Source organism: Aptenodytes forsteri, unplaced genomic scaffold, assembly GCF_000699145.1.
Source record: "Aptenodytes forsteri isolate BGI_AS27 unplaced genomic scaffold, ASM69914v1 Scaffold392, whole genome shotgun sequence".
In the NCBI taxonomy this organism is placed as follows: Eukaryota; Metazoa; Chordata; class Aves; order Sphenisciformes; family Spheniscidae; genus Aptenodytes; species Aptenodytes forsteri.
In genome coordinates, this window is record NW_008796040.1 from 39332 (window position 1) to 49726 (window position 10395).

Below are 10395 nucleotides of genomic sequence, written 5' to 3' on the forward strand. Positions count from 1 at the left end.
CTTCTGTGGGGACCTGGCTGGCCGTGCACGTGGGTGGGGAGGGACGGATGCTGGGCAGGGGGCAAGAAAGCAGGTGGGCAGCCAGCAGCCAGCCCCCCTCAGCCAGCAGCATCCTGCAGCATCCTGCCACTGCAGAGCTCTGCGCCTGCCCAGGCTCCACCGGGGACCTCCTGCCACTGGGAAGCAGAGTGCGGAGGCAGCCGCCGCTGGGACCTTACCCGTGCGGCCAGCCGGGCGCGGGGAGGAGGACGCTTGCTCCCACCGGTGAGTGTTCAGGCGAGCCGGGGTCCCCGCTACGTCCTGGGTGGGCACTGCCACTTGGGAAGGGACAGGCCAGATATGCAAGGAACAGAACAAGGGGAGCAGAGAGCGAGTGTGTCACAGGGTGCTGTTGCCATCCCTGCCCCCCTCTCCAAGCACAGCACCCTGGGGTTCCCCTCCCTGTCACCCCACACTCCCCTGAGCGTAGTGTCAAAATCGGGCAGCACTCGCAGGCTGCCAGGCACCCTGGGCAGCTGGCTCTGCCCTGCAGTGCCAAATCACGCTGCAGAGGAGGACAAGGCAGAGACTGAGGTACCCACACCCTGGCAGGGCAGTGAGTGGTACCTGGGGTCTTTGCCAAGAGATTGGGATCACCCCTACACCCGCCAGGCGCAGGCATAGCAGGGCCAGCCCAGCATCGCCTCTGGAGAGGAGGGCGAGGGGGCTCAGTGGCTCAGCCCCCACACCAGGGAGCACCCAGGGTGCAGGCAGGCACAGAACAGGCAGTGCTCTGGCCTGGGGCCGGAGTCACTGATGCCCTAGCGTGGGGGCTCAGCCTTTCCCCAGCACCCAGGTTTGAGCCCCCAGGTGAGGCGAGGGGGGTTGGGTCCTGCATGCTTCCCTCTGCCCCAGGGCTGTGCCACACTGCAGCCTACCACCCCCCAGCATCTCCTCAGGGTTTCTGCCTTACCAGGAGCCAGCAGCCCCCTGGGGCTTCTTGGAGGGAGGGGACCTCCTCCTGCAAGGGCGGCTCCGAGTGGGAACCCTGACCCTGGGGGCAGAGCGCTGCTTTCTGTTCCCTCCCGCCTCTGTTTCCTCCTGGCACAGCCGCAGGGACAGTTTTCCCAGCAGTAGGAAGACAACAGCTGCTGGCCACTGTGATCCCTCAAGGCTGCGGGGAGGACCTGGAGGGTGCTGGGCCCTGGCCGGGCCAGCGAGCATGGCCCCGGAGGGGGGGTCGGGGCCAGCCAGCACATGGCTCCCGGCCTTATTGGGACAAAGAATGCAAAAGGCCGGGGTTTGCTGCCGGCACCGATTCCCTTTCATGGCCCTGCTGCCGCCTGGCCTGGAGCTGGGGGACTGGTAAACAGCCTGCCTGGCACCCTGCTCTCCCAGCACCCAGCTGGAGCAGGCACCGCCACCGCACAGCCGGGCGGCAAATGGCCACCGGCTGGGGATGGCCCTTGGCCTGGCCATGTCCTGCCCTCACATTCCTGCCCCAGCCCACGCGGGCTTAAGTCACATCCCCAGGGCTGATGCTCTTCCCTATGCTGCCGGGATGCGTGTGCCGCAGGGCAGGGGGGCAGTGAGGGCCCCCTGGGGCAGCAATGCCCAGCTGCGGGGGGGGAGCAACGGCCCCAGCGCTCCCTCCCCATGGGACTGCACTTACCCGCTGGTGGCTCCCTGCGCCTCCCAGCCGGCCCTGGCACCTTGCCACGCACCCCGACACCAAGCTGCAGGGAGGGAAAGGGGCAAAGCAGTCAGCTGGGGGGGCCACACGCACCACCACCCCCCCAAGCCATCAAGCTGCTTTCATCCACAGGACCACCAGCCACTGGCGAAGAGAGCAGTGGCAGCCCCAGCCCATGCCGCCAGTTCTGTACCTGGCTGCCCCGGCTGCCAGCACTGGGCTGGCCCAGGGGAGGCTGCTCCACCCGTTGGCTTTGCCCCTCACCGGGCTCCTGGGCGGTGGCAGGGCTGCCCGGGCTCCCTTCCTTCCAGGCTGCCTCGTGCTGCCCCTTGGGCTGGGCAGTGCCCAGGGAACACGGCTGGTCTCGCTCCGGCTCCTCGCCACCATCTTTGGGCTCCGGACTGGGCTCCGGGGCCGGCTGCAACTCCAGGAGCACGAGGGTCCCCGAGACCACGGCTGCAGGAGAGAGAAGAGGCTCCGCATGGGGGAAGCCTGCTCCCACGGCCCCACCAGGTGCCCGGCTCCCCTGTCCACACCTTTGGGAGATGCCGTGCTGCCCTCTCCATCCTCCCGCCCCTGCCTGCAGCTGGCCCTGGTGCTGCTCCGGCCCCGGGCACGCACCCAGGCAGGGCTTTGCCACCACCATTCGTGGGGACTCACCCTGGGTGCTGGGTTTCTGGCGTTCTCCCGTCTGCTGGCTGCATAGCTCCTGCATCCCAGCTGGGACGTGCTCCTGCTCCACTGCGTCATCTTGCTCGTGGGCCTGGGGAGAGCAGGGGGTGAGAGCGGGGCCATCCCTGCTCCGGTCTCTGACTGGGTCACCCTGTCCCATCCCTGCCACTCGGCCAGGGACATGCTGCAGGCTGTGGCCTCTTCCCATGCCACCCAGGTCCCTGCCTATACGCTGCTGGGGATGGACAAGCCACCCCCTGCACAGGGGTCACTGCAGGAGGCTGGCAGGGGGACAAGTGTTCCCACACCTCACTGCCTCCACCAGGCAGGGAGGGGGACACCGTGTCTACTGAAGGGGGGGCCCAAACCCTGTGTACTCCTGGGGCTCCTGGCACTCCTCTGTATGGTGCTGATAAGCACCAGGGCACAGAGCAGTGACCTGGCTCTTGGGTCCCCCTGTGGCCTCTGCCACGAGTACACCAGCCTTGTCCAACATGGATGCCAGGAGGTGGGAGGAGAGGACAGACCCTGCTCAGTGCCCCTGTCCCCTCTTGCCCCTCAGCCCAGGCACCTCAGGGCTCCGTGAGGCAGGGAGCACTCAGTTTTGCATCACCCTGTCCCTGCCCACAGCACCAGCAGCTCTGCTTGGCAAACAATGGGATGCTCTGGGCGCAGGACCACACGCTCACATGGAAGTGGCAAGGACACGCAGGTGACAGGTGTGTCCCTGACACACGCTTGAGCAGGGTCAGGGTGTCCTGGTGTCACCAGCCAGGGCACAGGGTGCCAGTCCTGGCTGTGCCAACGCCTCTAGGAGCACCGCGGGCTGGTGCTGACATGACTCAAAGGCAGGGGGAGGTGGAGAGGGGCCCGTACCCCGAGGGGGCACAGGGGAACCAGGACCCAAACCCAGGCACTGCTGCAGCTGCCGTTTGAGGGAAATGGCCTGAGGTTTGGAGTAATCAGCCAGACAGAGTGGGGCAGCCCTGCTGGCTGCTTGGGAGATGTCCCAGCATGGCCAGGACCGGGGGCAGCATGCCAGCACATCCGGATGGGGAAGGCAGACATGCTGAAAGGTGGCACAGGGCCATGTGTCGTCCCCCCCCAGCCTCTTGCCACAGCCCCGGGGCAGGCAGAGGGGGAAGCTGGGCTGGGCTGAACAGAGGCAGATACGGTGATCCAAGCCTTCCCGCTCAGCTGTGGTTATAACCACCCCTTGTCCCTTCCCCACCCTCTCTGGCAAAGGGCATCTCCACATGGTGTCTCTGCAGGGACCTCCTACCGCCACGAGAGCCATAGTCCCCTGTGGGGTCACTGCCGCCGGGCAGGAAACCCAGGCTTGCGCCTGTTCCTTCCAGCCCTGCCCACCAGCTCATCTTTCCCCCAGCCAGACAGTCCCCACCATGGCTAGTGGGCACCAGCCCCGCTCCAGAGTGAGCCCCGGCCCCTCGAGGGCCAGCAGGAATGAGCAGCATGGGGAGGGGGACGAGGGGATCAAGGTTTCTGCCTGTGCAAGGAGACTGATGCAGGCAGCTGCCGCAGGCAGGATGAGCGGCCATCGCCTCCAAAGGGCACCCTCCCTGCAGAGCTGCAGCAGGGAGGGGTGCACCAAGCGCACTGAGGGGCCCCACAGACCCCTCGCCCGCAGCACTCACACCTAGGCTGCATCCTCAGGGAGAAGCCATGGGGCACCCCGGCCTGAGCCTCCAGCCCCAGCTCACCACTGCTGGGACCACACTGGCACAGCCCAGCCGCATCCCCCATGTCTCCAGAGACCCCAGCTCCATCTGCCCTGGTCCCCTTGGGTGGGCGAGCCCGGTGTGCCCGGGGGTTTGTGCCCCAGGCAGGCTGGCACAGGAGCCCAAGGGAAGAGTGAGGAGGTCTTCAGTGCTCCTGTCTCCCCAGCAGCACCCTGCGCACTCACCGCTGAGCCTTCGGGCTCCTGGGTAGGGGGCCGCTCTGCAGCCCCCCCGCAGCCGCTCTCCTCCCGCCCAGCCAGTGCCGGCTGCTCTGCATCATCCTGCTGGCTGCTCTCCCCACTCCTGGCAGTGGCCAGGGGCTCGGCGCTGTCCTCACCACAGCTCTCCCCACTCCCAGCCAGGGCTGACAGCTCAGTATCACCCCTCTGGCTGCTCTTCCTGCTCCTAGCCAGGGCTGGCGTTTCAGCATCATCCCGCCGGCTGCTTTTCGCATCCCCAGGCACAGCGGGGGGCTTGCTGCTGTCCCTCCAGCTGCTCTGTGCGTTCCCAGCCAGGGTTGCGGCTGGATGGGAGCAAAGGTGGTGTTTAGGAAGGAGCTGCCCACGTCCCAGGCTCTCTGGGTTAGCCCCCCCCGGAGACACGGGGACAGTGCCTCACCTTCTATCTCCTCAGCCCGCAGCTTGCGGATGGCAGCTCGGATCAGCTTGCGCTCCTCATACTCACCCGCCGCCCGCAGCTGCAAGAGGGAAAGACCCGGGAGAGAGGGAGGGTCACCTCGGCACACGGTCAGCCCTGGCACACGGTCAGCCCTGGCACACGGTTGCTCACCAGTTTTGTCAGCTCCTCTACGTCAGTGATGGTTTCAAGCTGCCGGGACAAGGCGGCCAGAGCCATCTGCTGCTCCTCCTCCAGGCACCGGGACCTGCACAGGGGCGAGAGCGGCCGGCCGGGAGCTGCCGTGGGTGCTCGGGAGCAAAGTCCCCTCGTGGGCAGCCAGCAAATTCAGGCAATGGGCCCCCGCCATGTGCCAAGCCGCTCAGCACCAGGCTGCTCCCACCCTTGCGCCCACCCAAATCTGTCCAAGCCACAGTGGGGCCAGACATCGAAGCCACCGTCCCCTGGGGCAGAGGCAGAGGGTGAGTGGGACTCCGGCCCCACGCCAGACTCACCGCGGCCAGTTCTCCTTGTCGTCCTGCCGGTGGCTGCTGCGCTCCGGGCGGAAGCGCTTGGATGCCAGCGCCTCCTCGTCCCGCTCCAGCTCCTGCCGCTGCAGCTCCCTGATGGCCGAGCGGATGCGGCGCCGCTCCGCCAGGTCCAGCGTTGCCTCCAGCTGGGTGTGACAGGGCAGGGCTCAGCACCAGCTCCAACCGCTGCGGCCCCCTGGCTTGGGGCCAGTGCTGCCCTCCACCGGGCTGCCCACATGCCATACAATGGGGCTGTCTGTCTGGTGGGGCCCACGTGCATGGCGCACACTGCCTGGCACTGCCTGGCCCCGCGGGGAGTGAGCACAGCCCCCCCGGGGGCAGGATGCTGGGACCAGCCACGGCGAGGAGGGGCTGCCACGGTGGCACCGAGACCTCCAGGCATGTGAGGGGCAAGGAGACAGGGGCATGTGGCACAAATGCCCATCGGTGGTCCGTGCAGCCACCAAGGCTCAGTTCCCTGCAGCCCTGCCCCCACATGCCACCAGCACAGGGACAAGCCCTCCTGCCCACGCCAGCCCCTCCAGCAGCGGGGGAGGGGACACAACACGACAGCAGAGGATCTGGTTCCCCTCTCACCCCCATGGCCCCCAGGAGGTGTTAATTGGGAAGGTCCCAGCACCCCACTGAGGAAGGATCCCCCCCTGACCCCCCTGCAGCCCTCCCCACCCTTACCCAGCACTAGGGGATGGTGGGCGGCTCTCGGAGCCAAATCCATGAGCAGGATCTGTCCTAAATCAAAGTCCAACCCTCTGTATGTGGGCAGCACGGCCACGACCCTCCCGCACAACCCCCCATGAACATCTCATGGGTGCTCCTCAGCCCACCCAAGGCCACCCACCAGGACCTGGCATGGGCACCCAGAGCTGCTTCCCCTCTTCCAGATCAGGTCCACAGCCCCATCCCTGGCACTGGCCCAAGTGCTTCGAGGGGGCCATGCACAGGCCCCCCCCATGCTGAAGGGGGCCAGAAGGCAGCCGGATCCGTGGGGAAAGGCCAGCCAGGGCAGGCACAGCCCCACTGTCCTGCTGTGGGACATCGGGATCGACCCGGCGCTGGGAACCCAGGAGGCAATTTCCCATGGAACTTGTTAAAAATAAACCCCGTGACCCACAGCAGCTGCTGTCAGCATCAAGCCCCGGCATGCTGGGAGCAGCCATGGCTGTGCCACGGGACAAGAGCATCAGTCCCCTCCCTTCCAGTCCCATGGGCCACTGCCAGGCCATGTATCGGGGCTCTTCAGGTTCCGATGCAGTGGGAATGCAGGGCTGGTCCCTCAGCTGGATCCAGACTGAGCAGTGCCGAGGGCCCCAAACCATCGCCCACACACAGAAACGTCTGCACAGACCCACCAGCAAAGCCATCGCCCTCCCTGCTCGGGGTTTGGGGACCAGGGGGGAATATTTCCATCCCAGTGAAGCCAGCAGGCACAGAGCTGCCACGTGCTGCCCCAGTGGCAGCCATAATTGTGGTCCCCCAGCCCCTGCCAGCCTCAAGGCCCAGCTGGGAGCAGCATCCTTCCCCAGCTGGGAAGACCCTGGCAGGATGCTCGGCAGCCAGGACTGCCGACCCCCAGGGCAGCTCACCTTGGCCAGCCCGGCGCTGAAAATGCACGCAACCTCGGGGGCAGCCACTCGAAGCCAGGGTGCTCCCTCCCACCCTGGCAGCCCCCACCACACTGGCTGGCAGTGTCATCCCTCCCAGCACGCTGCAGCTGCTTATTGCACCCCACAGCAGCGTGAACATCTGCCTCCTGGTCGGAGCTGGGGCCTGCAGCCCCTCTGGGCTCTTATCCAGAGCTGGCACCTCCGCTGGCGCAAGGGCAGGGAAGCAGCTGGGAAGAGCAGGAACTGCTGCGCTGCCAGGGCAGGGGGATGTTGGGGAGGAAACCAGCCCCTCCGTCCACAGGGGCCTCCCATTTCCCGTCTGCGCTAGGCCTGCCTGCCCCGGGCGGCTGCCTGCACCCTGGGGACGCTGACTGCCAGGACAAAGGCACCGGGACAGGGACTTTCCCTCTGCCGCTCCAGCAGAGCCAGCAGCCACCCTGGCCGGCCAGGAAGCCCAGCTCTGCTGCGCGTGGGGTGGCAGCAAGGGGCTGGGGGAGCGATGGAGCCTGGTCCAGCCCAAAACAAGGGGCTGGAGGCGGAGGCCCCGTTGCAAGCACAGCTCTCCCCGCAGCTATGCAAAGGCCTTGAGGACAGAAAAACACTCTTCTGCCACACGCTGGGAGGCTGAGGCTCCAGCTCTTCCCTAAGTAAGCTGCTGGTGGTGCGTTGCTTGGCCCCGGCAGCCAGGTCAGGGCGATGGGGGGGGCAGCAGCTGCAGGAGCGGGGAGTGCTGGGAAGGGGGGGGGACACGACAGCCCCACGCGCACTGGAGCAGGGGACACCCGCCCGCCAGCTCCAGGGTCTGCCCTGCCCGGGAGGCTCCATCTGGGACCTGACCTGCACCCGGGCCCTGGAAGGCTTCTCCCCGTAGGAGAAATGGCAGCAGGGCAGCAGAAAGAGCCTCGTCCCAAGCCCACGTCAGCAGGGAGCCGGGATGAGGCAAATGAGTGGCTTTGGAGGCTCCGTGGCCAGCGGCGAGGGGGAGCGTGCTGGAAACCACAGCTGGAGCCAGGGGGTGGGAAGGGGCCGAGGGGCCCAACCCTGCCTGCACGGGCAGGCCCAGGGATCAGCACATGCCAGGGCCCCACCGGCCCTGCCCAGCCAGCAGCAAATTAATGGTTATGAGCAAACGCCCGCCTCGGCACACACACAAAGTGGCTTTGTGAAAAGGGTGCTGGCAAGGCACCCGTGGGCTACTTTCCTGATGATGCCTGAGTACTGTGGTGTTCAGAGCCCCAGCATGGCTGGCGGCTCCTCCGGGAGGGCCGTAATTAGCCCTGCATCCATCCGGCTCCCCAGAGCAGCTGAGCACAGAGCACTTGGGAGGCTGGAGCCCGGCCACAGGGAAACTGCTCTGGGGACAGGAGCCAGGCACACCAAGCACCTCCTGCAGCCCCAAGCTTCACTGTCACCTTTGGAAGGAGCCACAGAGAGTGTGGCTGCCTCCCAGAGGAAAGCAGGAAGGACAGCTGGGTGATGGGAACATGGCAGGGATGCAACGCTCCTTGGGGCCATTGAAGCCCTTCCCAAAGGCCACTGGGTGTAAGAAGAAGGGGACCTCATGGCTGTGACTTTCCTAGCTCAAGCCTGCCCTGCCTCTGCCTGCAAGGGGATTTGCATTCTGCCTGTCTAATTAATCAGGCTGAAATCTGGAGGGGCCAGGAGAGGGGAGCATTCCCCAGCCCAGGGCCAGCAGACCACAGCCTGGAGCTCAGCACAGCCCCGAGCGCTCAAATAACCCCCTGCTTCCAGACACCCAGCTAAGGGCCACCCTGCAGCAGCACCCACACCATTCCCCGCAGCTCCCTCCCCGGGCTCCTCCAAGCCCTTGGTCACCTTCATGCTGCACCACAGGCTCATCCCAACTGGCCTCTCTGGGACTGGGATACCAGCAGGCAGCTGGGGAGTGAACCGCAGTGATGCCTACGGGAGGGAGATGGGGGGCAGATGCTCCCTGGCAGCCCCCAGCACAGCAACGGTCCTGATGAGAGGGCTGCAGGGACCTGCTCACGTCCCCCAGCCTCCTTCTTCCAGGACCCCCAGGGACATCACACGCTGCTGCCGAGGTCTCACTTGCTGGGAGAAAGGAGGAGGAGAAGCAGCCCAGAGCCGAAGGCTAGGGAGAGCAGAGGAGCAGGGAGGAAGCAGTGGGAGAGGCAGTTTTCCCTTATATGGGCTAATCCTCTTCCAGCTGAGCAGAGCCAAAACCTAACCAGAAAGAAAAATAATTCCTTCCCTGTCTCACGTCAGCTCGGAGCAGGCTTTCCCCAGCCCACGCCGCACAGGCACGGGGAGACCCGAGCCGCAAGCAGGGTGCTCTGGGGATGCAAAGCCCCAGCGGGTCGAAGTCCAAGCCCCGGGGAGAAGCGGCACTTGCTGTGTGGGTAAGATCCACCTCCTCAGGCTGGCTGGAGACCCAGCCGCACCACAGACCCAACACCCACCCCATCACTGCTCCTGCGGCTCCATCTCAGCCCAGAGACCTCAGACGGGACATGGCAGAGCCAGAGCACTGGCAGGACAGGGAGAATCCCAGACCACCCATCCCCACACCTCCAGACCCCCCCGTTGGCCCCGATGTCACCCATGGAGAGCGGTGGGCTCCTCAGCCCACAAACAATGCGCATTGTCACCCAGAGCAGGCTGAGGATGGCATGCCAGGAGGCTCTGGCAGGGCAGCACAGCCGCCAGGCCAACCCTCTGCCCATGGCACGGCGCAGCTCCCACTTCCCGCCTGTGCCACGGCACCCTGACTCTTTCCTGTTCCCGCAGACGTGCCTTCCCGACTGACTCAGCTTCCTGCTGTAACCATTCCCAAGCGCCGGCCGGGGCCACCCCGCGCTCAGCCCCCGGGGCACCCAGCAAACCCCCAGCCCTGAGCCTGTGGTACCCCAGGGCTGGAGGGAAGGTGGCAGGGCTGCCCGAAGCCGGGCAACAGTTTGTAGGGCTTCATGGCACAACAGCCCTGGCTGAACAGGTCAGAGCCCAGCACCCAGAGTCACCTTTGGGACACACAGGCGCTCATCCCCCACAAGCCCACCTGGCCCCGGCAGCCGCAAGGCCAGGGCTCGGCTCCAGCTCTTTCTCCCGAGGGAACAAATGGAGCAGGGAAGCGACTCGGACGTTGCTCCAGCAGCTGCCGTGCAGGAGGGGATGCCCAGCCATGCGGGCATGGAGCCTGGGGAGCAGCCCCTGGCACCAAGACAGACCCGGGCAGCGCAGGAGCAGAGACCCGGGCCAGATGGCAGCCGGCACTGGGAAAGCGGTGAGCAGGTAACTGAGCAGGCAGCAGGAAACGTCTCAGGCGGGAGCCGCTGGCCAAGGAGATGGAGCCAACGGACAGACGTTACAGCCTGAGTGCGGGTGCAAGCAAAGGGCCAAGTGTGGCCAAAGCAGCAGGGCCGGAGTCTCTGGAGTCACTGGGGCAGGATGGGGGCTTGTGCTAGAGTTCACCCTTGCCCAGAGCTCCGAGCCAGGCCAGCTCGGGCCCCTCCAGGTGCTGCTGCCCGGGACCCCCCAAGCACTGGCAGCAGCTGCTTGCC

General features: G+C 66.2%; 2 protein-coding genes across 2 annotated transcripts in view; one reads left to right on the forward strand and one right to left on the reverse strand.

The window, feature by feature from the left end:
- Nucleotides 1-5831, reverse strand: part of SMTN (smoothelin) — an 18868-nt gene extending 13037 nt beyond the window's left edge. Inside the window, exons 1-9 of the mRNA XM_019473702.1 lie at nucleotides 5826-5831; nucleotides 5214-5374; nucleotides 4873-4966; nucleotides 4702-4780; nucleotides 4269-4606; nucleotides 2333-2435; nucleotides 1866-2128; nucleotides 1652-1715; nucleotides 161-317 (exon numbers count right to left, since the gene is read on the reverse strand). Coding sequence (XP_019329247.1) covers nucleotides 161-317; nucleotides 1652-1715; nucleotides 1866-2128; nucleotides 2333-2435; nucleotides 4269-4606; nucleotides 4702-4780; nucleotides 4873-4966; nucleotides 5214-5374; nucleotides 5826-5831 — 1265 coding nt within the window. The remainder of the gene's footprint in view (nucleotides 1-160; nucleotides 318-1651; nucleotides 1716-1865; nucleotides 2129-2332; nucleotides 2436-4268; nucleotides 4607-4701; nucleotides 4781-4872; nucleotides 4967-5213; nucleotides 5375-5825) is intronic.
- Nucleotides 5832-9348: 3517 nt separating this feature from the next.
- The window catches only part of MORC2 (MORC family CW-type zinc finger 2), a 77085-nt gene continuing 76038 nt past the window's right edge, over nucleotides 9349-10395 (forward strand). The window contains exons 1-2 of the mRNA XM_019473703.1: nucleotides 9349-9449; nucleotides 9626-9790. Of these exons, the coding sequence (XP_019329248.1) occupies nucleotides 9349-9449; nucleotides 9626-9790 (266 nt within the window). The remainder of the gene's footprint in view (nucleotides 9450-9625; nucleotides 9791-10395) is intronic.